Source organism: Alexandromys fortis, unplaced genomic scaffold, assembly GCF_014885135.2.
Source record: "Alexandromys fortis isolate MF-2015 unplaced genomic scaffold, M_Fortis_MF-2015_v1.1 scaffold_83, whole genome shotgun sequence".
In the NCBI taxonomy this organism is placed as follows: Eukaryota; Metazoa; Chordata; class Mammalia; order Rodentia; family Cricetidae; genus Alexandromys; species Alexandromys fortis.
Window position 1 is genome coordinate 6,178,706 of NW_026068001.1, and position 25,596 is coordinate 6,204,301.

General features: G+C 45.6%; 2 protein-coding genes across 12 annotated transcripts in view; one reads left to right on the plus strand and one right to left on the minus strand.

Annotated features, from left to right (window-relative positions):
- Cask (calcium/calmodulin dependent serine protein kinase) overlaps nucleotides 1–17,464 on the plus strand; it is a 332,717-nt gene extending 315,253 nt beyond the window's left edge. For 6 of the 11 annotated variants that reach the window (XM_050160816.1, XM_050160818.1, XM_050160819.1 and 3 more), the window contains 4 exons: nucleotides 899–1,101; nucleotides 2,474–2,593; nucleotides 8,224–8,307; nucleotides 12,292–17,464. In XM_050160816.1, coding sequence (XP_050016773.1) covers nucleotides 899–1,101; nucleotides 2,474–2,593; nucleotides 8,224–8,307; nucleotides 12,292–12,468 — 584 coding nt within the window. In that variant the 3' untranslated portion in view covers nucleotides 12,469–17,464. The remainder of the gene's footprint in view (nucleotides 1–898; nucleotides 1,102–2,473; nucleotides 2,594–8,223; nucleotides 8,308–12,291) is intronic. The other 5 variants (XM_050160821.1, XM_050160824.1, XM_050160826.1 and 2 more) reach the window with 1 other exon arrangement.
- Nucleotides 17,465–22,872: 5,408 nt separating this feature from the next.
- On the minus strand, nucleotides 22,873–23,141 carry LOC126512801 (40S ribosomal protein S27-like). The gene has a single exon (XM_050160753.1). It carries the CDS (start codon nucleotides 23,125–23,127, stop codon nucleotides 22,873–22,875), a length of 255 nt encoding a protein of 84 aa, XP_050016710.1. The 5' UTR covers nucleotides 23,128–23,141.
- Between the last annotated feature and the right edge of the window lie 2,455 nt (nucleotides 23,142–25,596).

A 25,596-nucleotide genomic window follows, 5' to 3' on the forward strand; every position in this document is an offset into this window, starting at 1 on the left:
GACCCAAGTAAGCTAAGGGATAGTGAGTTATGTTAATCTTGGGTCAGTTAGTTATTTTTCTGTCATTGTGATAAAATACTATTACCAGAGTAACTTAAAGAAAAAAAGTTGGTTGACTTACAGTTCCAGGGGGTAAGAATTAATCATAGCAAGGTAGACATAGCAGCAGGAGCAAGAAGCTGAGAGATCACATTTCCAGCCTCAGACACAAACCAGAGAGAGCAAACTGGAAATGGGGAAAGGCTATGAGTCTCAAATTCTGTTCCAAGTGACCTTTCCTCTAGAAAGACTCAAACTCCCGAAACAGTGCCACCAACAGGGGACAAGTATTCAAATACCTGACTCTATTTGGGCCGTTTTTCATTCAAAAAACATCTCAGTCACATTATGTCTTTCCTCCCAGGACAGTATGAAATATCTCTCACAACACTGAAATACTCACCAAACAACAAACAATCCCAAAAAATCTGCTATGCTGCTGCACACAGATAAATATGGTTTTTAGCTTGCTTCTGCAATGTTACTGGAGATGGAAACAGAGGATATGAGACACTCTAAAGAATCAACAGGTTGTTTTATTCGTTTTGAGACAAGGTCTCTTGTATCCCAGGCTGGCCTTGGGCTTGTAATCCTCCCCTTGCCACCTCCCAAGTGATGGGGTTGCAGCTGTGTGCTATCATACCTGGTTTCATCAGCTTTTAAGAAACAACTGAGGAGCTAAGTTTACAGTTCAGTGGTAGAATGCCTGTCTAATATGCACAGAGGCCTGTATCTCAACATGGAGTGTGCACACGCGTACACACACACACACACACACAGTGATTGAGTTGAGTAAGTTCATTGGGAGTGTGACTCATCAATCCAGCCATTTAAACCTCTCATGAATGGAACTTTGCAGATACAACCAGACCTCCAAAGAAAGATGAAGAAAATGGCAAGAATTATTACTTTGTATCTCATGACCAAATGATGCAAGACATCTCAAATAATGAGTACTTGGAGTATGGCAGCCACGAGGATGCAATGTATGGGACAAAACTGGAGACCATTCGGAAAATCCACGAGCAGGGGCTGATCGCAATACTGGACGTGGAACCTCAGGTAATGTCCAAGCCACCCTGAACCCACTCCGTCTTGCCTGCATGCTGATAAGCTCAGATTCTGAAATCCAAAATGCCATCAGAAAGTTTGGGGTCACGGAAACAATTTTCTAAGCCAAGGAAAATTTCAGTTCTCAAGACTGCCTGGGTCACCAGTCTAGGATGTAAACCAGTCACTGAACTCAGCGCACACAACATGCATTTAATAAGCACATTGTTCTCTTCTGCGGCTTATACTCAGAAGCTCGGTGAAGTGCCCATTTGGGTCTGTGCCTGCCAGAAATCCTCCACTTGTCCACCCTCAGGATGAGGCTCTGACATTTTTTATCACAGCAGCCCTCCTCTGATCTCCTGGTACAGCCCATGCTGACCCAGTAGAGCATCTGCCAATATCTTAGGTGGATCATGTGTGAGAAACTGATCCTGGGGTCTGGATGTGAAACAGCTGTAGCTTCATGACAGTGATTGTGAGTGCTTTTACCCAGGGTTATGTGAAGCAGGGATTAAGAGCCTAGGTGGCTCTCAGCCTCTGCGATTTTCTTTCCTGAGGAGAGAAGTGGAAAACTCGGGGAGGACTCAAAAAGGAGATAGGTACAAAGATGATTGCTTTAATAATTTGTAAACAAGTCTTATGTAGGAAAGAAGAGCAATGATGGAACTTGAGAAAGAAAGCTGAAGACTTGATATAGGGATTGACATCATTGCCTCTCAGCAGTAAGGTGGGCACATGCTTAGCATATACAAACAAAACAGAAATGCTGACAAGCTAATTTTTCAAGTCTGAGCATAAGCCAGGTAGAAGTGGGGCACAACGAAAGGGACTTGGGAGTGATAGACATCAGAGGAAGTTCCAAGACAGGCTGCTGGGAATTCTCAAGACTCAGATGTGCCATTTCTGTGATGGCTCTATAACCCCATGCCTTTCATCACTTAGACTAGAATGGGTAGACCACCTGCTGAGTTATGGAGATACCCCTAGTTGAGCAGTTTCTGCTTAAGCAGGAGGAGGCGTAGGTACATATCCCAGGCAGGGAAAATCCCCATTGAGGGGTCACTGCATGAGACTTGGTCTCATAGCCATCCCTAAATCGTTAGATTTACAGTCTGTGTGACCTGGGCCCTGATGGCTCAGTTTCTGAGCTCCAGGAGTCTAACAGACTATGGCCAATGGTTCCATTCATTTCCATTATAGACCAAGTGGGGTTCTTGAACTCAGAACTTTGGAAACTACAATAGGATCTGGTTAGGGGCTAGGGAGGAGTACAATAAACACTGTAGTTTACTTAATGGTTAACTTGGACCTGTATAGAACTAAATATGATGATGTGTAACACAGACTGATCTTTGTTTAACTACTAATCCCTCCTTACTAGGGATTGGAAAAATCTTCTGGCCAGGGGTGGCTAGAGGCAAAGTCTCAATCCTGGTCCTGGTCTTCGACATCCTCTCCTTGGGTTCCACACTGGTCTTCACCTGAACGTCGTTTTCTGCTGGTAGTAATGTCTCTAGCAGTATGCTGGCTGCAGGGCTCCTCAGATCCCTCTGCATTACCTCAGGCCACTTCCAAGGGCTTTCTGCCTTCCCTGCTGCCGCCACCATCACCACCGCCACCGCCACCACCGCCACCACCGCCACCACCACCACCACCACCACCACCGCTGCTGCCGCTGCTGCTCCACTCATAGCACCCAGCTCTCCCTGCCCCTTGCCCTTGCACAGCCATGCACTGCTCTGCACTGCTGAGCGGGAGACCCATCTCTCAGACTCATCAGGATGTCCACAGCAGATCGTTTCTCCATTGCACTTGGCCCGGCACCTCCTCCTGCCGGGCACACTGGCCCCTGCTGCCCTGACTGCTGGATGAGCTCACCTGCACTCCTCTCCTGCTTCCTGTTTCCCCTCCTCTCACAACTGTGATCTCTCAGTTCCACTGGCCCCTGAGGGCAGGCCCTAAGCATTCTGGCCTCTGCCCTAGGATGGGCCAGGGCCATCTGGCCCCTATATGAACTGGTTGACCACTCTGGTCCCAGACTCTCCTGCCCGGTCTAGACTCCTAGCTGGATGCTATATAAGGCAGTATAATCTAGGTTATCTATGGAGTCTGTACTAGGAGGGTTCCCTGGGCCTCCCTGCACTCAGCCCACTCTCTCCAGGGCTGGGGAGCACCCTCACCCTACTTTCAGGATGGTTGTGCCTATGAATGGATTACTTTCAGGCAGGGCCTTGTTCCTAAAACATTTTCTCAGTGCCCCTTTCCTATCTCAGCCATTTAGATTAAGGCTTCCACTGTATCTGAGAAACTCTGATTCAACAAAGCACTAATACGTCATGCTGTGTACATGCATAAGCCAAGAATGCAGTTGAGGATGAAATTCCTCTCTGCATATACCTCAGAAACTCCCCCAAAGAGGGAAAGTGCCATGTGGCTTTTCTTGTTTTAATCTGCTCAACATCTATGACAGCTGAAGCCACTTGTCCCATAGGTAGCCCATTGTATGACACCTAACACTGGTGCTCAGCTCGTTTAGGACATGCCTAATGCTTTGTGCCATCTTAATTTATTTCAAACAATTGAGGCTAAACTTAAGATAAGTTGTGGTGGTCTAATTTCAATCTAGAGGACTATGGCAGTGATAACAGAAAAAAAAAAAAAACAGTATCCTGGCTGCTTTCAAAATAACAAGAGATTATAGTCCTATATTGCCAGTCCTGGTAAGCTCAATGAATTCTGTCAGTATGTACTGCCATAGGTGAAGAAAACAGACTTAATGTAATTGTGATCAAACAAGCTTTTCCAGCCAGGAGAAAATGAGCTTTGAACTGGGTTGGGTTGTTTTGTTTATTTTTTTACTTTTTTATGATAAATCCCAACCTTTTGTGCCATTATAGGCAAGGAAACCTTGAACACCCTCTAGGTCTCCCACCTTTGCATAACACTACAGTTTAAACATTCATTTATTTTCTTTTAACATCTAGAAAAGTACATAGGGTGATTAAACCTGAAAAAAAATACAATAAAGCTCATTTCTCCTACAAATAAAACCTGAGGAACTAATCTACACCAATAAAGCAGAACTGTAGAATAATAACTAGTAGGTAATTGGAACTTATAATGGTTTTCAACTTGAACTCTCTACCAATCAGAAGCATTACAAAGTTAATATTAGTTGCTGGGAATAGCTGTGCATGCCTGTAATGCCAGCACTCAGGAGGCTAAGGCAGGAGGATCATAAATTCAAGGGCAACCTGGACTATATAGCCAGATTTTATGTCCAAAACAGTTAGTAGCAGATTATCTGTAGCTTTGCCTTTGCCCAAAGAAAGAAAAGTTGCCATCCAGAAAAATTTCAGACTTAGTAAAAACCTAAACTTTAAAGAGTCAGGGCCAAGGGCCTAGCTCATTGGCAGGGGCACTGCTTAGCATGCAGGAGATCCTAGGTTCCATCCTCAGTACCAAAACGTAAACAGAACCAGAGGCCATTCCGTTCTCTGGTTAGCACTGTGCTCTCCCGAAACCCGTGTGTTTGTGTCCCAGAATAAGTGAGCTGCTTGCCCTGTATACTTTGTAACTTTGCAAACTACATTAGTCTGATGAGACCTGCATCTTAGATCTTTGGGTTGAATGAGTTATTTTTCCTTGGCAAGATAACCTGAGATTAATTCTTGTCCATACATAGATGAGCTATAAAAATGAATTTATCTCCATAAATTACCTCTCATAAATGAATGACACTTTTTAAATCTAGTACAAATCGAATGATTATTTGAATCCAGTATGTTTTCAGTGGTTTTTCTAGAGTGTGTGTTTTCTCTGTCTGTCTCTGTGTGTGTCTCCTCTCCTTTCCTTTCTTCTCTCCCTCCATACCCTCCTCCTCTTTCTTCGCTCCCTCCCTCTCTTTCTTCCCCTCCTCCCTTCCAGAAAGAGAGATTTGCTTGTGACTATTAACAAATTTGTAGCTCCCCTTAAATCAGAGGTTTAGAGTTCATCTTTAACTCCTATGTTAACCACCTGAGGGAGGGGACTCCTTATGAGTAGTTCCGTTTCCTGTCCCTGAAGTGACTCTGAACTTCAGCCAAGAGCCTGAACCTAAAATGGCTCCTGCTTGAAAACCATACCTAGAGCAGGGTGTGAGGATAGAGCTTGTGAGAAGCAAACGAGGAGATGTGCGCTGATGCTGCTGAAGCCAAAGCCCATTGAGACAGGAAAATCGCACTTGGGACTTGAGTCACATTGGTATTTTGGAAAATGCAATAATATAGGATAGAAATAGAAAACCATGAAAAAGACGCAGGAACAAGTATGCTAACCACAGAAACTGCTGGAGTTCTTATGCTAAGCATTAAATTTGGTTCTAAACTTTCTGTCAGCTGCAGGGGCAGGAACCTAGAGCTGATTTTTAGGCACAAGAAACCTCTGGAAATGTGATAAACATGGCCTTCCTTGGGGCTTTCATGCAGTTAACAGTTGGGTGGCCCTCCTTATTTACAGCTGTAGACTTGGAGCAGCACACAGTACGTGTTTGGCTAGTTCACTGGGAGCTGAACTGCTGCTTTTCAAGGAACGAGTTTGTGCAGTAGCATGATGGCAGGCTAGACTCGAAAGCACTCACAGGATTGGGTGGCGAGCAGGGTGGGCAACTAAGAAGAAGAAGAAAGCTATCTCCAACCTGGGGTATTGTTGGCTTCTGTGAGTGCCATTCAGCATACAAGCTGTGTGCACTTCTATCTGGCACTCAGAGGTACCTCCAGGAGAAAAGCAAGGAGAATGTTTCCACGGCTTAGTTGACAGAGAGAGAAAGTGTGTGTGTGTGTGTGTGTGTGTGTGTGTGTGTGTTTATCCAGTGGAAATGATGAGAAAAACTTATATCCTGCCTGATGTTGTATTCCCTTGCTGCCAGAGCATAGGAAGGAAGAAACAAAGAGCCAAGATAGTAGTGACAAAGTGACCATTTCTAAATAAGGACCCTGGTTAGGCTTACTTAAATCATGTGCTCAGTCACAGCAGGTGAACAAAGAAATGGGCAGCTGCCTCTATCAGAAATGAACATGGGCAGACTTGGAAAGCATTCTTAGTAGAATAAATAGATTTGGGCAGATAAGACAGTGAGTCAGGTTCCCTCACCAAAGACAGTATTTGACTAGAGCTAGAACCCTATTGCATGCTAGCCTTAGACTCAATATCAGATTGCATCTTAGAATCCCATGTGCTCAGAGATGCCAGGAGAGCAGAGGCTCTACAGTTAGACCTGCTGCAAAGGCCAGGATCAGTAGTGTACATACTAGATTGACTGTTTCTTCATTTTTACTGAATCATAAAGGCAGTTTATGGTGTACCATATTGAGTATAAGAGAAACAACTAAACAAGACACAGCCTTTGCCTTCAAGCCACTGCCAGGGACTGTATTTCGAGTGCGATTGATGGCTACTTCAGGAACACACAGCAGGGCCTCCGAGCCCAATGGCAAAGTTTCCAAAGAAACTGCCAGGTGCGCTATCAGCAGCACAAGAGGATCCAGAGCTCAAGCTCCAGCTCAGGTGGTAGAATACATGTCTAGCATTCACGAAGCTCTAGCTTCAACCCCCACCACGGCATAAAACTGGGCATGTCCATAATCCCAGCACTCGAGAGATGAAGGCAGGAGAACTAGAAGTTTGAAGTCATTCTTGTCTGTATAAGATCATGTTCAAAAAAATCTTTCCAGAAACTAGGTTCTGAAGGATTATTGAGCCAAACAGAAAGAACAGTGAGAAAGGGTGGGAAGGGAGGGTAGGGTGTCCAAATAAAGGAAGCGCCAAGCAAAAAGGCCAAGAAGCCAGAAAGAGTTGTGCCTTTTCAAGACTGAAAGTTGTTCAGTAAGGCCAGTGCACCCCGCGGATGGAGCAGAGCTAGGCAGAGCAAGTTAAACATGGGACTCAGCCTTTATGCTAAATGAGCATGTGTTTTCCCTGCACTGCAGAGGGGGCTGTTGAAAGGTTAGGAGCAGAAGATGGAGTTTGTGTTCCAGAAAGACCATCTAGCGGTGGGCTGTAATATGGATTTAATAGCCCCAAACCTAAAGGCAGGAAATCAGTCTCAGAGCGAGCACTATAAACCAGGCTAAGGATGGAGCATAAGAAACAGGGGAAAGAAAACAAAAAGTAAAGATCACTTAGAAAGCAAAATAGATAGGTAACAAAATAGGCATGTTTGATTCTTGCGTAAAGAACAGTGGTGGTGCACACATGAAGCCCCAGGCCAGTAGCAAGCCAGTTGCCAGTTTGAGGCCAGCCTGTGTATACTAAGACCCTGTCTCTGGGGAAAGAGAACTAAAATTAAATAGGGAGCAGAAAGGCATTTACTCCTTATGTGTATGGGTCACTTCCATGTCGGTCCTGTGTGGATTAGGTACCTGGGTGTGGTCAACTTTGGACTGGAATGGTATTTATTATTTCTGAGAGTATCCTGGATTCCCAAGGGAGGAACAGAAACAGATTTGCCACAATTTGGAAAAGTACTAGTAGTACCCTCAAAGGGGCTTCCACTTGAATGCCATGTCCTCAAATGGGTCAGGTTATTGACCACAACCACATAGTGTCTGTAGTGGAAGGACTTCATGATTGCAGCCCTGGGCAAGGGTCTCCCCTTCTCCCATGAGTCCCATGGAAGGCCTCTCAACAGAAGACCCATGTGAATGTGAATATAGCTCACAGTGACGGCCGCCAGGCTTTGCTCTCTTTGCTTAGCAGTTTGCAGTTTGGTATGTGACAAAGTGAATTTGCAATCTCTGAAAGCCAGCCTGCAGAGCTAAGTCACCTAGAATGCATTTGCCATCAACTAAAATCACCAGGTTTAAATGAACATTAACCAACATAGTCAGTGCTAACTATTATAAAGGAAAATAAATTCGGCAAAGTCAGGAGATTCCTAAGAAACATGTCCTACTTATCAGCTCTTATCTGGGCTGTTAGCTACCCTTTACAAGAAAAGCAATGGACATTACTTATAAAGTTGGTACATTTAATTATAACTTGCCAAAATCTTGAGCCAAGGCCTTGACTTTTTCAGTTGTATCACATTTTGTAGACTCCTTTGCATGTTGTCTCTGTTATTTCTTCTTCTAAGAGTCTTCCTTTTCCACACAGGCACTGAAGGTCCTGAGAACTGCTGAGTTTGCTCCTTTGGTTGTCTTTATTGCGGCGCCAACTATCACTCCAGGTTTAAATGAGGTAAGAGTGAGCCCCCTCTCTGGACAAGCGCGCTCTATGGTAAGGAATGTGTAGTATGTCTTGTACTGAAGACACCTGAGCAAAGATCTGCTTTGTCCTTTTGCAGGGCACTCTGATTTCCAGAATACAAGGGCCTTGTTCGATACGTGGAGTTAGACTGCCTAAGCAGGGTGTTTCTTCTGGGATCAGAATATTAGACAAATTCCAGCCTCCTCCCTAGCACAGTCTGAAGTGTATCCGTCTCCATTTATAGCAGAAGGTCTGTTCCAGGAGATATGATGTGGACTAGACCAGTCAGTGGGACAGGCTGCAGCCTTAATCAGTACATCTGCTTCTGAAGTATAAGCATAAACCCCCTCAATTCCCAAGGCTCAAGGTGTCCAAGCAGACCCTGCCCTCCGGAGCAGCTAGTCTGCTGCCTCCTTTGCAGGGAGCCAAGAGGGGCTATAAGGAATCTGTGACCTCAGTGGGGCTGCCCAAGATGCCCTGCCTATGAAGACCCCTGGAGACTACCCAACCTAGAAATGAGCTGCCCTGAGCAGGGAGCCTTCTTGCCTAGCATGAACATTGCCCTGGGTTCTATCTCCAGCACCACAAAAGGAATAAATTCTGGGTGCTTTCAAGCCAGTTCAAGTCAGCAATTGCCAGGCTGGCCCAGATCGTACTGAGCCCTCGCAAAGGCCCTCCCTTCCTGGAAGGTAAGGGCAGCAGCACATGCTGACAGTGTAACCACATCTGCTTCCTGTGGTCCTGAGCTGGGAAGACACTCCTGTACAGTTATCCTGAAGAGCATGATTTTTCAGGTTCTAGAACCATCAGCAGACTTCTGACTATGTACAGTGAATGCTGACCCATCTTGCAGTACAGTTAGATCAAGGCTTGGAAGTCCTGTGTGATTTAATATTTAGAGTAACCTTTATTGCTCCTGTTTTCCTTCTTCTTTGTCATCTCATTGGCAAAAGGCATATTCCTTCAGAAAGTTCTTTCCCATGTGTGTTTCAAACTCCTCATTGTGATTAATGTTTGTCCTTGGTTACTATGTATTTTTCTTGAATTATCATCCTTGTTTTGTTTTTGTTTTGTTTTTATTTTTTGCCTGTTCTACCCTTTTACTAATTTTCCATAGCTGCCAAAATGGTGCAGAAAATTGCCTGTAAGTACCAGCTAGGAGGTGATGAAATATAGCCTGTGTCTTTTAATAGATGTAGAATGTAGACATTTCATTCCCATAAATCCTTGCTTTTGCTGATAGAATAAAGGCATTTTGTTTTCACTGAGTTGAGCCTGCTTATATGTGAAGGGACAAGCTTCTATGTGAAGGTGACCGAGCCTCACTTTAGAGGATGCAGATATAAGGGAGCTTTGTCGCTCAGTACAGATAGCTGTCTAGCCATAAATTTCCTTAAATGTCTGCATCTTCCCAACCTTCTGAACAAACCAGAATTTGCTAGCAGTGTCTCGGGCCCAGGAACATAGCACATAGAACCCTGTGGCACATAGAGTGACTTCTTAGGAACTGTACCTCCAGGAACTGGTAGGAAGCACTCCTGGCTCTGATGAAAATATGTATGCTGAAAGGGTGGGGGGTTGTTTCTTATGAAACTGAGCCACAGTGAAAATACTGTGCTTTTCAGATACAAGTAGAATGTGTGTATTTAGGACCTCAGAAGGTGACTAGTGGCTGAGGTCACTAGTCATTGGGATTGTTAACCCTGATAATCAAAACATGCTGAGTCCTACTTTGAAGTTCCTGTAGAGAGTGACTAAGCTAGTAGACTTTGATTGGTCAAAGTGCCCAGAATAGGAATATTGAATTCCTGGCTGCTGTGGTGCCTATCTGTCCTGCAGAGGGCTGGAATAGAATTTCCTCCCTCCTCATGTCCTTGCCAGAGAGCTGTACTATGAGAAGAGGAGTCCTGCTTAGACAGGATGGGTTCCCAGCTCTCCTTGGTCCCTGAAGGTATCAGTTTTAACATTCTCCAGAGATCAGATTCTCTTACCCTGAACCCCATTTACTAGCACAATCACCCAGTCTCTTGACAATAGACTTAATACTTACATAAATCCTAAAGGGACCAGTATCAGTAAAAAAACCACTTGTTCTTTCAATAGCATTTATTAAGCACGTACTGTGTGTGCCACTCTGCTTAGCTCTGGGACATAGCAGTGGTAGAGCATGTAAGTTTTTATGCCCTGGCTGAGGAGAGGCTTAGTAATCAAATAAACATAAAACTATAGATATGTACATATATGCAGATAGAGTAAGGCTTGCTTAGGCTACACAGAGACCCTGTCCCTGTCTACTCCTAAGGGAGTGTGTGTGTGTGTGTGTGTGTGTGTGTGTGTGTGTGTGTAAGATGCCAACCAGTAGTTTACAACTCCCTAGTATTTGGCAGGTTGAGAAGAAAGCTTGTAGTTAATTTTACTCACAAAGGTCAAATTTGAATTTTACCTTGACCTTTGTGAATTCAACATAAAAAAATTGACCTGCCAGGCAGTGGTGGTACAGCCCTTTAATCCCAGCACTCAGGAAGGAGAAGCAAGTGGATATCTGTGAGTTCAAGGCCAACCTAAGAACTTACAGACTAAGTTCCAGAGACAGGGCTACACAGAGAAACCCTGTTTGAAAAATAAGGAGGGAGAAAGGGAGGGAGGGGGAGATAGAGAGTGAGTGAAAGAAAGGGTGAGGGAGGGGAAAAGGAAGAGGGAGGGAGGGAGGGAGGGAGGGAGGGAGGGAGGGAGGAAGGAAGGAAGGAAGGAAGGAAGGAAGGAAGGAAGGAAGGAAGGAAGGAAGGAGGGAAGGAGAGAGCGAGAGAGAGGGAGGGAGGGAGGGAGGAAGGAAGGAAGGAAGGAAGGAAGGAAGGAAGGAAGGAAGGAAGGAAGGAAGGAAGGAAGGAAGGAAGGAATATCTGGCCCATTAAACAGAGAAGCAGACCTTCTTTCCGGTGGCTCTTTAGAACACTAAAGGAGCATTAGAGGTGGGTGTGATTGTGTGTGCCTATAATCCTGGCACTTGGAAAACTAAGATAGGAGAGTCCCAAGTTCCAGGCCAGCCTGGGCTACATTGTGAGACTCTGGCTCAAAAAGAAAAGCAATATTCATGGGACAAGCTAAAGACCCCAAATTCCCTCCTGGTGTTAGCTCGACCTGAGGAGAGTTCTAATGGTCTGAGGCCAGCTGTGTACAGGGGTGTTACCCTTCAGCAAGCCTTCTTAGAGCTCAAGGTTTTGCAGTTGTTTTCGAGACATGAGTACGTGCAAACATTTGCCTGGCCATTTCTAGTACAGACCAACTTGGGCACATTCCTCAGATGGCAGTTACTATTATATTTGGGAAATGGCTTTATTCCAGCCATGATTTGTAACATGCAGAAAGCTTTGCCTCTGCATGGACTGCTGTCCAATGAAGGCTATTGTGTGCCATTCCTGGAACACACTAAACCTTTCCAGTAGAAGGGGAAAAATACAACTTAATTTGTTGCCCGAAGACAAGGCTTGTTAGCACAAACACACGAGACTCAAATAAGCTTTAAGATCCAAGGAAAGGCATACAAAAGTTCAACCCAGCCACACTGTACTCCCACCAAATAGGAGTTAGCTCTGGTCACCCTGGCTGAGAGAAATAGTGAAAGAACTGTAGCCACTGGAAACCCATGCTTTGTGTGGCCTCCCCCCACATGGCTCTGGGGACAGGCCCAGGTAGGCCTGGGTGGGGGCCATGTGTTTGCTGGAGTGTTGGTTTTGTCTGTTTTTCACAGTGGCCCCTGTTACGTGTCAACCAGTCACAGTTGCCAGTGGGAGTTCTACAACCCTGTCCTCACAGGATGGGGACCACCATCTCCTCTGTCACATAGCCATTATTTAGTTTGGACCTGGGGTTCTGACACTGAGGTGAACTGAGATGTACAGACAAAGGCTACAACTGACCTCTCTAATATTTGCTTCTCCCTTCTCCCATTCCTGCCCCTCTACCATGCCTATCCAGGATGAATCTCTCCAGCGCCTGCAGAAGGAGTCCGATGTCTTACAGAGAACATATGCACACTACTTCGATCTCACAATTATCAACAACGAAATTGATGAGACAATCAGACATCTGGAGGAAGCTGTCGAGCTCGTGTGCACAGCCCCACAGTGGGTCCCGGTCTCCTGGGTCTATTAGGCTTTTCCCTGGCTATCTGAGTTGAAAACTGGGAGCCACCTCCTACGTGGAAAAGCCTCTTTGTTGTCGGCCTTGTGTCAGCAGGTCGTGGTCCCTAGAGACTACCTAGTTGTAGTGTGACCTACATTTATAATTATTGTCATGTCCGAATAGATAGGAGGAGAAAAACAATTACACACTAATTTAAAGAGACAGTATCTTTTTTAATCAGTTCTCCTAAACTTTAATAAAATGTATCTTTAAATGTATGTATTATTCAATCCTTTGGAATGTTATATTTTTGGAAATCATAGCTTTTTATTTCAAAGGCCCCTAAAAACTGCACAAAATAGATGCTGCTTTCTATAATCTATTTTAATAATAATAAACAATGATTCTGTTACCTTGACTGGGGGTGGAACACTACATTCTTTTTAGAGTCTGATTTTATGGATTGGAATATCTTTTTTCCTTTATTTATTTGAGATAATTAGTCTAGTGATTACAAAACAGTCATAAATTTTTAAAGGCCTTTTTTCCTCTCTCTTTTTTTTTTTTAAGTCTTTATGTAACATCCAGATACTGTGATACTGTCTCTTTGAAGCACCCTGTAAACCTTTTAGAGATTTGAAGTTGGGTCTTGACTCTTAATGCATGTGGACAGTCGCGAGCGTTCATGCTGTCGGTGTGTCTGTGTTGGACAAAACAATCTGTAATTACAGCAAAGTACATTCCGTTCACGGGGCACACCCAGGGGAATAAGAATAAATTGCTATTATGACTAAGTTGTAAACCTATGCACATCCCTTGCATTTCGGGCAACTTTATAAAACAGAAAAAAAAGAAACTGATTTTTATTAATTAATAATCATGTAGTGAAATGTGTTTGTAATTTTGTCTCAATTTAATTTGTTGTAAGGGGGAGGGGGTATTGCTGGTTTCGCCATTTCAGATCTGTGTTGTCTAAGAGTATTAACGTTTTAATTAAGCAAAGAAATGCGGATTTTTAATCTGTATGTAATTGTTTTAAGCACCCGTTTAAAGAGAATATACTGTGCAATGAAGAAACCAGTTTAGGCATTCGCTATAAACTGAATTATTCCAAAAGAATAATCTATAACAGCTCTGGAAATTCCTTTAAAATGATAACTAACAGGACAGTCTGACCAATTTTTTAAAAATATACTTCATTGTATGTGTTCAATAATCAAATGCCTTTGGGTCCTTCATTTCATTACAGATTTGTTCAGGTCTCCAAGCTGGTAATCTTTTCTGTTTTAAAATTCGATAGCTGCTCACTGACCCATGGCAGGCCCAGGAATAAGTATCAGTTGGCAGGGCAACAGAGCAGCCTGCCAGAGTACAGCCTGGCTCACATCTGATGCGAAGGGCCACCTGTGGGCTCTCCTTCCTCTTGCTCTATCCCTTGGCACAGGGGAGTCACCTGTCCTTGTTGCTTTGGAAGCATTCACCATCTCGTCCGCTGCCATGCTGTCAGAATCTAGAGGAGGTTCAGACTGGGATTCTCAGACTCTTGGCCAGAGGCCACTAGACTCTCTCCCCTTCTTCTTATGTGCGAGAACAAGGCATTGGCATGACTTTGGTCCTTGGAAACACACCATCACTTTCATTGCTTGTGGGTTAGGTGGCTTCCGTCACTTTGTGCCTTGGCAGGATGTGCAAAACGAGTTCTGAACTGAACAGCTCCTCTTGGGCACTGAAGAGAGAAGGTACGTTCATGCCCACACGCCTCTTTATTCTCAAGCTCCCGCCCTCCCCAGCTATTACACCATACCATTCTTTGTCAGTGCCCAGATGGGTCACAACTTACCAACAAGACATTGTGAGAATAACTTGTGTTCGGTCCCACAGTGGGGTGACCAAATACCATACCAGAGACAGGCTCAACAGTGGTCTCTTGCTAGGTAGAGGGGGAAAGTCCAGGAGTTGCATAGGGCTGTGTAGTGCTGACCTCCATCTAAGTGGCACCCAGGCCAGACACCATTTGTGCAATAGTACTGACCGTAAGCCACTCTTGTCAGCAGCTTTGTACCTGCCCTGCCTCTTCCAGTAAAGCACAAAGAAGACTGCAGCTAAGGCATGGGAAAGAGAACTGGCTCTCGCTCTGGTAGAATCCCTCCCGCCCCCACATGCTCTTAAGAACACATCTCAAGATGCTGGTAAGGCCTGTCTGTAGCCATCGACCGCATTCCTACAGGTAGAATGAGTCTTGCAAAGGAGACCAGCTTAAATGTCTGGGACTCCAGACTGAAAGAAGTGCTGTGGCTGGCTCTTAGGGGTCTGGGGGGGCTTCTCTTCTGACTGGCCTTCTAGGGACTCTGAGAGAAGAGCCTTATGCAGGTGGTGAAAAGCCTGCACCTAGAGCCCAGTGACTTCTCCACTAGTGCACACTCTAAAGCAGTGTGTTTAGGACCTAGAAAAGAAAGCCCTTCTGAAGTCAGTAAGATGCGTACAATCCTGTCTGGAGCAATCAGGATATTGCTAAAAGCTTCCTGACTGCCTCCATTTCATCAGCAGAACCAGACACACATGCACACCAGTTTATTCTTTGCAAAAGTTCAGTCAATTAAATCAGTGGCCGGTTGAAGTGTGGGGAAGTCAGATTGCAGGTCCTCTCTGCCACCCCAGCCTACTCCGCACACCAGGAGAGGGAATGTTTGGATCTCCTTAGTTCTTTGTTTAAAAAGATAGAGCTGCCTGATTTTCTAATCAGAAAGCTGTAGTTACTTCGCAGGCGCATCGTCTTTCTATCTGAACACTGAAAAGGAAAGTGTCACTCAGTTTAACTCATCTGGAAGTTTCCCAGTGTCGAGAGGACATTGTAACCTTTTTAGATGCAGCCCCATTGGGTGAGATGTTTAAAATATCTGCTCAGGAAGGCAAAGAAACCAGTTGACCTACTTCTTGCTATTTGCATTCAGAAGACAGAGTCTCAGCCGGCCCTATTGGCGGCTGAATAAATAAGGCTGCAGGGTCCCCCACCATGTGAAGAAGGGGATCCCTTCCCAGTATTCAAGTCCTGGAGCAGGTGGGCAGGACGAGCTGTCCTTTAAAGCTTCTGCTGTCTCTTCAAGCTTTACAGCCCAGAGTTCTCTTGTTTTTCAGTCAGGTGTCTCTTCTTTAAGGTTACCAGTTTATTCTTTGCAAAAGTTCAGTCAGTTAAACCACTCTCCAGGAAGCAAGGGCTACCCAGAGTGGAAAGTGCCCCTTTAGGATGAGGCAGCCCAAAGCATTCTCTTGTCTCCCACTGATGGGATGTTCCTTTAGCATCCCAGATCAGTTTCTTATGCCGCCGAGCAGAATTAAGCTTCGCTTGCCATTAACATTATTGAGAGAACTGCTTGGTTAGTGAATTCGTAATAAAAATGTCTCCTTGGAAAGAAGAGAGGGCACACTGATTAGCATCCCAGGCCCTTGAAGCCCTCATCACTCCTTGTTTCAGGTCAGCAGCCTGGCAAGCAGCTTGTGCGGATGGTTTCTCAGAGCGGAGCACCACACTCTCAGCCTATTCTCTTAACGGGCTGTCTATGCCTAGGCACACTGAAGCCCCTGTGTGCATCTTCTTTGTTCTGCGCCTCTGGTTAACTCCTTTAGGAAGATGCTTTGCTTCTCACTACGGCTTTCAGAAGGGCTGCATGCTCTTCTCATCGCTGCTTTTGTTTGGAGGCACTTGCCCTTTTCTGGCCCCTTTAGACATAGGGTCTCCCTCTTAATGTGGCACTTCTGGCTATAGGACCATACTTGTGAGGCCCAGTGTGTTTGGGCGCTTCATGGGTCCATTTGCCTTAAGCTTGTGGGACGTCTCGGATCTCCCAGTTTACAAGAGTGAACTTCGGCTATCACATCCATCCAGGAAGTGGGGGGGGGGGGTAAGAGGAAGAGTGTCCCAACCTTCACATTTACACTTCCTGGGCCACAGCAGCAGCTAGAGGGAGAGAGCAGCCCCATCCCTGGGGCAGGCATCCCCAAGTCTTAGCTGTTAGGGGGATGGGAGAGAACCGCCTGACTTCCTACCGCCTGTCACCAACCCTCCATTAACTCCCTTGAATGAACCTGTGCAAATGGACCAAGCAAAAGAAAATGGAAGGAGATGTTTGCAGCCACACAGGAGACCTCATTTCTAGCCCCCAAGCACAACTCCAGCTCTGTGTATGGGGAAAACTCAGCACTTTGCTGCTTCTTGGAGTTAAATCCATTGTCTATAGCATGCGAAAGCATAGGGTCCGGGGCTGAGCCTTTCTGGACCCAGGAGAGCATCTCAGCAGAGGGACTTGTGCTTGAGAGTAGAAGTAGGCATTCCTCCACAGAAAGAGGCCTTGCTTTTATTTTTCATTTGGCAGAGACCAAGAATTGGGGGTAGGGGTTGATTTGCCGTCTTTGATGTCGCCTGGGATGTCCTCTGCAGGCAGGTGGTGCTGAGAGCACAGCATCGTGTTTCAGTGCAGTGTAGGTGCATTGCCGTTCAGACTCAGTTCTGGGCTGGTTTTGCTTAAAGCTTTGCCAACGTGTTCTTTCTTTCTGTATGTATTATTGCCTTTTTATAAAAGGTTTTGAAGTATTGTCTCAGTGATAAAAAGAGAGAGATGTTAATGGTTGTTGTATATTTCACCGTATCCGATTGTAAGTATTCGCAGGGTACAGCAAAGCCTTAGCTTGCAAGAGGAGCTGAAGGGGTTGGAAAGGTTCGGATTCTTTGTAAATGTCCTGCTTTTCTTTCTCTCTGTGTGTATCTATTTACATGCCTTAGCACACGCCCTCCCATCCCGATTCCTTTGCCCTGTCGCCTGAACAACCACAATGTGGTGGCACTGCCAGCACAGTACAAGTCGAAACCCTAATCAGTTATCTCGTGTGACAGGGGAAGAAGAGAAACTGCATAGTATTCTTTGTAGAATATACATATCTGTAGGATGCTGTGTAATGGGAAACCATAGACTTGGGCTTTCATCATTTCAGAGTTGGAGAAATGTATGAATAAAATGTATAAAACATGAAAGGCAGTTGTCTGCTCAGATTCCAGCCAAACCGCTTGGAAACAAACACTGTGACCAGTAGAAGAGGGATGGCCAGATTCTAACTCCTCTGCTTGGCTAGGCTTGCAGACCTCCCCCACAAAGTCGGTCCCAGAGGGGGTGACTTCCTCCCTCTGGGAAGAGCATGTCCCAGGCTCCTGATGGCCATCCTGGAAACCTTCCTCTCCATCCATGGCTATCTCAGATTTCAACTTGCGTTTGGACACACATTTCAAATAACTTCTGATCTTTAGAAAATGGGAGACAAACACAAGTTGTGACATTTGCTGGAAATAGAAGTCTAAATTGATTTTAGTGATGTGGGTGCCACAGCTCTGCAAATGTTCTTGTCTGACGTTTCCATTTAAAGCTGGAGCAGGAAGCACTCCAGGCTGGTTGCTTGACTTGATCCCTGGGATGCCCCTGCTCACCTAGTTAGCACACTCCCTACCCCAGCCTTAGGCTTTGCCCAAGAATGTCGTTGCAGAGACCCACACTTGCCTGTGTTGCATACACCCAGAAAGGAGGCAAGCCCCAGTGCGTTCCACATGCTCACTTGGATAGTCGTAATGCTTTACTCAAACAAGAAGAGTAAGACCTAATGGGGTAGCGGGAGAGGGGGGTGTGCTCAGCTGATCAACGAAGTGCCTGCCAGTAGGTGTGAAAATCTCGGTTTGATCCCCAGCACCCATGTAAAAAGCCAGGAATGGTGGCACGCCTTGTAATCCTGGTGCTGGAGAGGCAGACGTGAATCCTGAGGTTCAGCTGGCCTCAGTAAGAGACCTTATGTCAAAAGACAAAGCAAACGGGTACTGAGGAAGGTGAGGTTGACCTTTGGTCTCCACCACACACACACACACACACACACACACACACACACACACACATGCATGTAGTGAGTGAATGTCCGAGCCATCTTGGGGAGTTGAGCTGTTCCATCTTGCGAAAGAATCACATTAGCTGGGCTCTGTTGACTGTTTACACCACTCCTGAGGGAGCAGGGAGGGTCCAAAGACCTGCCTGAGCATCAGCCCCTCTACCACCTGTTGTATGCAACCCTGCCTCAGTTGCATATGGCCACAAGGAGGGGCTATTCAGGCTGGGAAGATCAGTGGAGGGGGCTCCAGGATGACCTCTGAACCCTCCTCACAGCTACTCACTGCCAGAGCATCTGGTCAGTTCTGGTGAGTTACTACTGGAGGGAAATTCAGAAGAAACAGCCTGCTGAGACTTCACCGGTGGCTTCTGATTGCAAGGCAGGAAACTGAGGCAGAGGTGGGAAAGCAGAGACTGCCCAAGGCAGGTTCACCACAAATTAACAGCTTTCACAGAATGCCCCTAGAACATTCTTGAGTGCCATGAATGTTCACTTTGACTTGTGGAGTGGTGCTTACAGAGATACATATGACCTTGAGAACACTTGGGACCCAACACCTGGGATCTGTGTGGGTTTTTTTTTTAATATTACATAAATCTCACAGAACAAAACAAAAACTACCAACAATGATCATTTTTGCAGCTGCCCAAAATAATCATTAAGCAAAATCTAATGCCAAGTCCTAATTTGAGAAGGATCGAGTCAAAACATAAAACAAATACGCTTCGCAGCTAAAGAAGAGCTGCGTCAGGGTCTACACAGGCCTGAGAAGCCAGGTCCTCAGCACCCATGTCATAAGCCAGGAAGAGCAGCACAACACAGGGCTGTCATCCCAGAACTGGAAGGGCGGACGAGAGGATCCCTGGAGCACACTGACCCGCCAATCTAGCATAGTTCGGAGAAGACTGATGTCAAGCTCTGGCCTCCACTTGCATGCAAACGCACACACCTACACATGGGGTGGGGGAAGGAAAGACGGAAGCCTTCTCCTCCAAGGCCACTTGCCCCTTCCAAAAAAGGCTGCCAAAGCTGAGGTTGAAACACAAGGAAGGCAGCACTGTCCTCATCTGCTCCAGTCCTGCCATCAACTGCGGACGATCCCAGACTGCCTGTGCCTTGTGCTGCCTCCTGGAAGAGGGTTTCATTCCTCTCAGAAGGAAAGCCACATCACTCTAGCCTTCAGAGAATTTCTGACAAAACACAAAACTAAACTAGCTAGGGCCGGCAAGATGGCTCAGCAGGTAAAGGTGCTTGCTTTCAAGTCTGATGGCGTGAGTTCGATCCCTGGAACTCACACGGTGAAAGGAAAGAACTTACTCCTGAAGGTTGTCCTCTGATATGTACTGTGGCATTCATCTACCCACATACATACATACATACATACATACATACATACATACATACATACGATAACTATTTTTAAAACTAACTAGATTTGTGAAAAGAAAATAGCAAAGTAGATAACTACATCTGTACACCAAATATCAATATCTTGTTTGACTTAAATATACATACAGTTAAATACTTTATGAATGAAAGAAAATAAATAAAAATGTAAAGGAATATAGACATGACTGGTCTCAGGTTTTGGCACCAGGTGATTTAAAAAAGGAAATACAGAAGGAAGGGCCTGACTGCTCCTAGGCATGTTGGAGGAAAAAGTTCATTGGAGAGAAAAGGGAAACATAGCCAGAGGCATGGCCATCTGGGAGAGTGCAGAGTGAGCATGTCCGGACTGAGCCATGTGAGATGGGGAGGGGAGAGCAGCTGCCAAATAAGAGGGGCAGCCTGGGCCAAGAGACTGGCCAAGACAGTAGACGAAAGAGCCAGGTAGCCAAAATAGTTGGATTATATAAGGAAGGGCAGTTCAGCCCCTGAGCTAGAGAAGTTTATGGTAGGGGCTGGGTATGCCAGTCAGGAGGACTTTGTAACAAGTAGGGACTGAGGGATGCTGGGAGAACCTGGTGGCCAGGTCCACTTTGATACGTTAAATAGGTATTTCAGTCCTTTGTTCAGGTTGGAGACTTAACACCTTATAACTCTGACACAGAAGTTGGGAAGAAGATTGCTTTAACAGGTCTTAAGCTCTACATTGTCAGGGGGGGGTAACAGATTTTTATAAGTCAAAGATGCTATCTAAGAGAGGGAGAAAGAGAGGGAGAAATTAATTAATTTCTCTCCAAAACTGGGGAGACAGAATTTCTCCATCTGCCTCTGTTTTGCCCATATAGCAGTGTTACAGTTTATAGAAAAGATGAAGCCAAAAAAAAAAAAAAAAACCAGAAGATATGCGTATTTAGATATAGCTGTGTGCTCCAGTTCCCAGTCAGGGAGCTAGGCTTTTTCCAGACACCACAGATTTTAGGAGGGGCCGCTTTCACTCCAGTATGGTATTTCCTGTCGAAAGATGGAACCGAAAAAAGACATTCTTTTTTAAAACAGACCCTAATTCCTAGGGCCCCATTACATAATCACTAAAAGAAAAACAAGAGATATAACTTCCAAGTTAAGTCAAACATACAGAAGCACAGAGCATAGAGAACAGTGTTAATGAACTCAGCTGTCAAATTAAGGATCTTTAGAATTAAGATAGAAGCCAGGCACGGTGGTGTAGCCTGTAATCCCAGCACTCTGGAGGCTGAGGCAGGAGGATCAAGAATTCAAGGCATAGAAACTGAGGCCAGCTGGGCTACATGAGATCTTGTGCCAAAAGCAAATAAAGAATTAGGATGAAGTTGTCAAAACCCAAAACCTCTAGTTAATGTTCAGGCCCCTGCTTCAGTCCTCAGCAGCCGGGGAACCTGGCTGAAAAGACAAGCCCTAGAATCATATAAACACCTTCCAACATTGTAAGTAATCTTCCCAAAGTGGAAGCCATGAGCTCTGTTCCCAGCTTCCCTGGCAGAAAGCAGCAGATGGGCCGTGATGCATGCGCCTGCCCCTGAGGGACGCCTGGACTCAGAACAGAGAAGCAGTGAGCTTGATGCTCAAGGTGGCAGTAGAGGCATACAGATGCAAGGCAGAGGCGCCTGAAGTTCTGGCTCCACCTGGCAGCAGTGTCCCTGGGGTTTGCTGGAGAGATCTGGCAAAAGAATTTGAGCTGTTCATTGTGTTTGCTTGTTTTTCTTTGCTGTGGAACAGTTGGTCTACCTTGGGTTCTTTAAGTTTCCCCTAATACTCCCCCACACATAATGTTAGGGATGGAACCCAGGGCTTTGTGCATAGTAGGCTCAGGGGACATTGCGGAAGAGGGGGCAGAAAGACTGTAGGAGCCAGAGGAACAGGGAGTTTGCTGTGAGATTGTGTCTTCTGGGAATGTCAGACGCTACCCTCATAAAGTCTCTCCATCATGACTGCCCAATTATGAGCTGAACGAGGAAGACACCAAATAGCATGGCAAACTGGATAAAGAAAAACCCATGAGGCCTCAGCCCCACACAAAGAACTACAGGTAATGGAGGGAAGCTCAAAGTGTAAGAAATAATCTTCCCCGGGGAAGAGCACACCAGTCAGCCCTGAAAAACATATATACAAATAATATTATACAGACTGAGCAGATTATATTTCAGAATATATGTATATACATAGATGTGTGTACCGACAATTAATGAAAAAAGAGGCCATGAGTTTGAAAGACAAGAAGAAAAGGTTTATGGAAGGGTTTGGAAGGGGGAAAGGGAAGGGAGAAATGATGTCATTGTTATTGTACTAGAATCTCAAAAAAGAAGAGATAAATAAATAAATAAACTTGAAATACTTTAAAACTTACCCAAAAAGTTTCAAGGGGTCCTAGGACACAACTCAATGGGTAAAACACTTTGCACACAAGCATGCCGACCAGAATTCGGACCCACAGTCCATATATGACACCAGGTGTGGATGGTAACATGCTTCTGAAAGCCCACATCAGGAGGAGGCGGGAACAGAGAACTTGTAGGGGTGGGCACTCAGACACTCACCTGCCACTCTGAAGGCGGGCACTCACTTACCAACCATTCAGGCTAATTGGCAAGCTCCAGGTTCAGCGAAAGACTCTGTCTCCAAAATAAGTAAGGAAAGTGAGGGAGAGCAGTCCAGGCAGGTGCCAGACATAGATCCCTGGCAGGTGGCCACACACGAGCCCAGGTAGTGACACACATGAACACGTGCCCACATATGCTCAGGCATACACAAAAGAAAATAGGTAAATTAATAACAATGAAACAAAAAGTTGCATTCACACAGCAAAGTTTCCTAACCTATGTTGCCAGGCATTTATTTTGAATACAGGTTGGAGATTCTCACAACAACAGAAGGGCTTAGTCACCCTTGCTGGCACTGTCAGCTCCAGCTCTTCCCGCTTTCTTGTATTCACTGCAGGGGTGGGGACAGGCATTTGTTGTAAAAGGGACAACAGAACAGGCTTGGGATAGAAGCAAGTGAGACATTTGGTTCTGAACTGTTTAATACAGTTTTTTTTTTTATCCAAAATGTGTTTATTGGGATGGTTCCCACTCATCTCGAATTCGGTGCTTTTCAGTGCTGCTTCCTCCTGAAGGAGCATCCTTCTGTCATTCTTGCTTTCCTGCCTGTAGGCTGACAGAGGACAGTGGAGCAGCTGACACACAAGACTACCGTCTGTGCATGGCTAAAGACCGTGGTGATTTTATAGCATCCTGGGCACTTCACATCCATAAAGTAGGAATTGGGGCTCTGCACCAGGCGCTTTTTCTTGTGTTTCCTCTTTTCCTCCTCTGGAGAGGGATGAAGGAGATCCTTTGTGAGAGGCATGTTCTCGTAGGGAGGTCGTCACCGCCGGAAAGGCCAGTTATTTCTTTTTTTATTACTTAGACCAAATACTTGACAAGAAGCAATATAATGGTTTACAGCTGTTGTTCCTTTTGGAAACTACAGCTCCCAGACTCCTCCTGGATTACGGATACCTGCGCGTGGGCGTGCACAGGTGCAGGTCATTTCTCCCAGATAACCTTGCGCCTCCCGTTAAAAAGCGAGCTTCCACGAGGTCTCGCTCTTTCTCTTGCCCTTTACCCTTGTGTGTCTCGCACACCCATCCCTTATCGTGTCCCCCTCCCCCCATTAAAGTGCACCCACGTGGGAGCCGCGTGTGTGTGTGTCTGTGTCTCCTCCTTTCGCGCGTCTTGTCTGTCTGTGTTCGTCTACACACACACCTGCTTTTAAAAGAATAATAACAGCTTAAGACGACAGATAATCCATCATGGTGGGGAAGGCATGGGGGCAGGAGTGGCTTGCTGGTATCCAGGGGTATGAGACAGCTGGTCATACAATTATGGCAGTCAGAAAGCAGAGAGAAAGGAAGATAAAGCCTTATCTCAAAGCAGCCCTCTTCCTCCAGCCAGGCCCCAAGTCCTGTAAATTGTATAACCTTTCCCGAAAGCACCACCAGCAGGGGACCACCTGTTCAAACATGAGGGGGGGCGGGATTCCCCCTTCTTTGCAAGAATGACTGCTTCCCCACTTCCTCAGCTCACTGAGCTTTAGGGGTGAAGCATCTGTGTGTCCTTCCTACTCGGGGAGATGCTTCAACTCACGCGGATGGAGCTCTACTCCCAACCTGAAACAGCAAAGGATGAGAATATTTCTCCTCCTCACTGACAGGTGGAGGTGTGAGTGAGGCTCCACCCACTGGCCACTCCCATTGGAGTCTTTGAGTCTTAAGAAAGGGAGAAAAGATGAGGCAGATATAATTCAAAGCAGAGATGCAAATAATCTCCCAAGAATTGCTCTGGGATACAGATAAGCCAAAGTGTGGGGATGAAGGAAGTGGCTCAGCAACCACAACTGCTTGTCCCGAGACCGCCAACCTCAGTTCTAGCCTCCAAAACCTACACTGTGGAAGGAGAGAACTGATATCTATAAGCTGTTTTCTCTCTCTCTGTCTCTCTCTCTCTCTGTCTCTCTCTCCTCTCTCTCTCTCTCTCTCTCTCTCTCTCTCTCTCTCTCTCACTCTCACACACACACACACACACACACACACACACACACACACACACACGGAGGAAACCAAAACTGGGAACAAGAGGGATGGCTCAGTAGTTAAGAGCACTTACATACTTGGGGACCAGAGTTTAGCCCACAGCACCTATGTAACAAGCCAGGCAAGGTGCACAGATTTGCAACCCCGTCTCCACTGGGGCCAGAGACAGGTGGAGCCCTGGGACTTGGGGGCTTCCAGCCTAGCCAAGGAAACATGAGCCTCAGATTCAGGAGAGATCCAGCTTCAAAGGAATAGGCAAAGAGTGATAGAGAATACCCAATACCCCTTTCTTTACTTCACACACAGGCACTCACGTGCTTTGACATACGCATATATGACATACATACATATAGTCTTGGGGTTTCTTTTTTTTTTTTCTAAAATATTTATTTTTTATTATGTATACAATATTCTGTCTGTGTGTATGCCTGAATGTTGAAATAGGAGCGGCGGGGCTGCGTCCCCGGCACCCGGCCGCCCGCATGGCTAGCTTATGCCCAGAAATAATTACACGGAAACTGTATTCTTTCAAACACTGCCTGGCCCGGATAGTTCCAGTTCCTTATGGCTAGCTCTTACATATTGTTCTAACCCATTTCTAATATTCTGTGTAGCCCACGAGCTGGCTTACCAGGGAGGATCTTAACCTGCGTCTGTCTGGAGCGGGAGAACCATGGCGACTCCTCACACAGCTTCTTTTTCCCAGCATTCTCCTCTGTCTACTCCGCCTACCTAATTTTCTATCCAATAAAATGGGCCAAGGCAGTTTCTTTATTAATAAGAAATCACTCCCACATCATTTCCCCTTTTTCTGTTTAAACAAAAAAGAAAGGCTTTAACTTTAACATAGTAAAATTACATATAACAAAACAGTTATCAAGTAAGAATTACAGTTACAATATTTATATCTATTTTATCTCTTATCATAACTAAGGAAAACTATAACTAACCATTCTTCAACTCCATCAAAGACTCCAGAAGGATATAATATTACCTATCAAACAAGAAATAAGAAAACTCTAGAAATGACAGAGACATCTCGCTGCCTGGACAGTCACCCAAAGTTCCTCTGTACCGTTGGGGCATCCATCTTCGGCCTACAGGCCCATAGTATCCAGCAGACATTCTCATCAAGCAAGAAATTCCAAAGACAGTTCAGTCACTTTTTGCTGTGTCCTGCAGAATGTCTCACAGACTCTTTCATGAAGCAGGAACCCCAAAAGGTCATCTCACCTTTAGGCAAG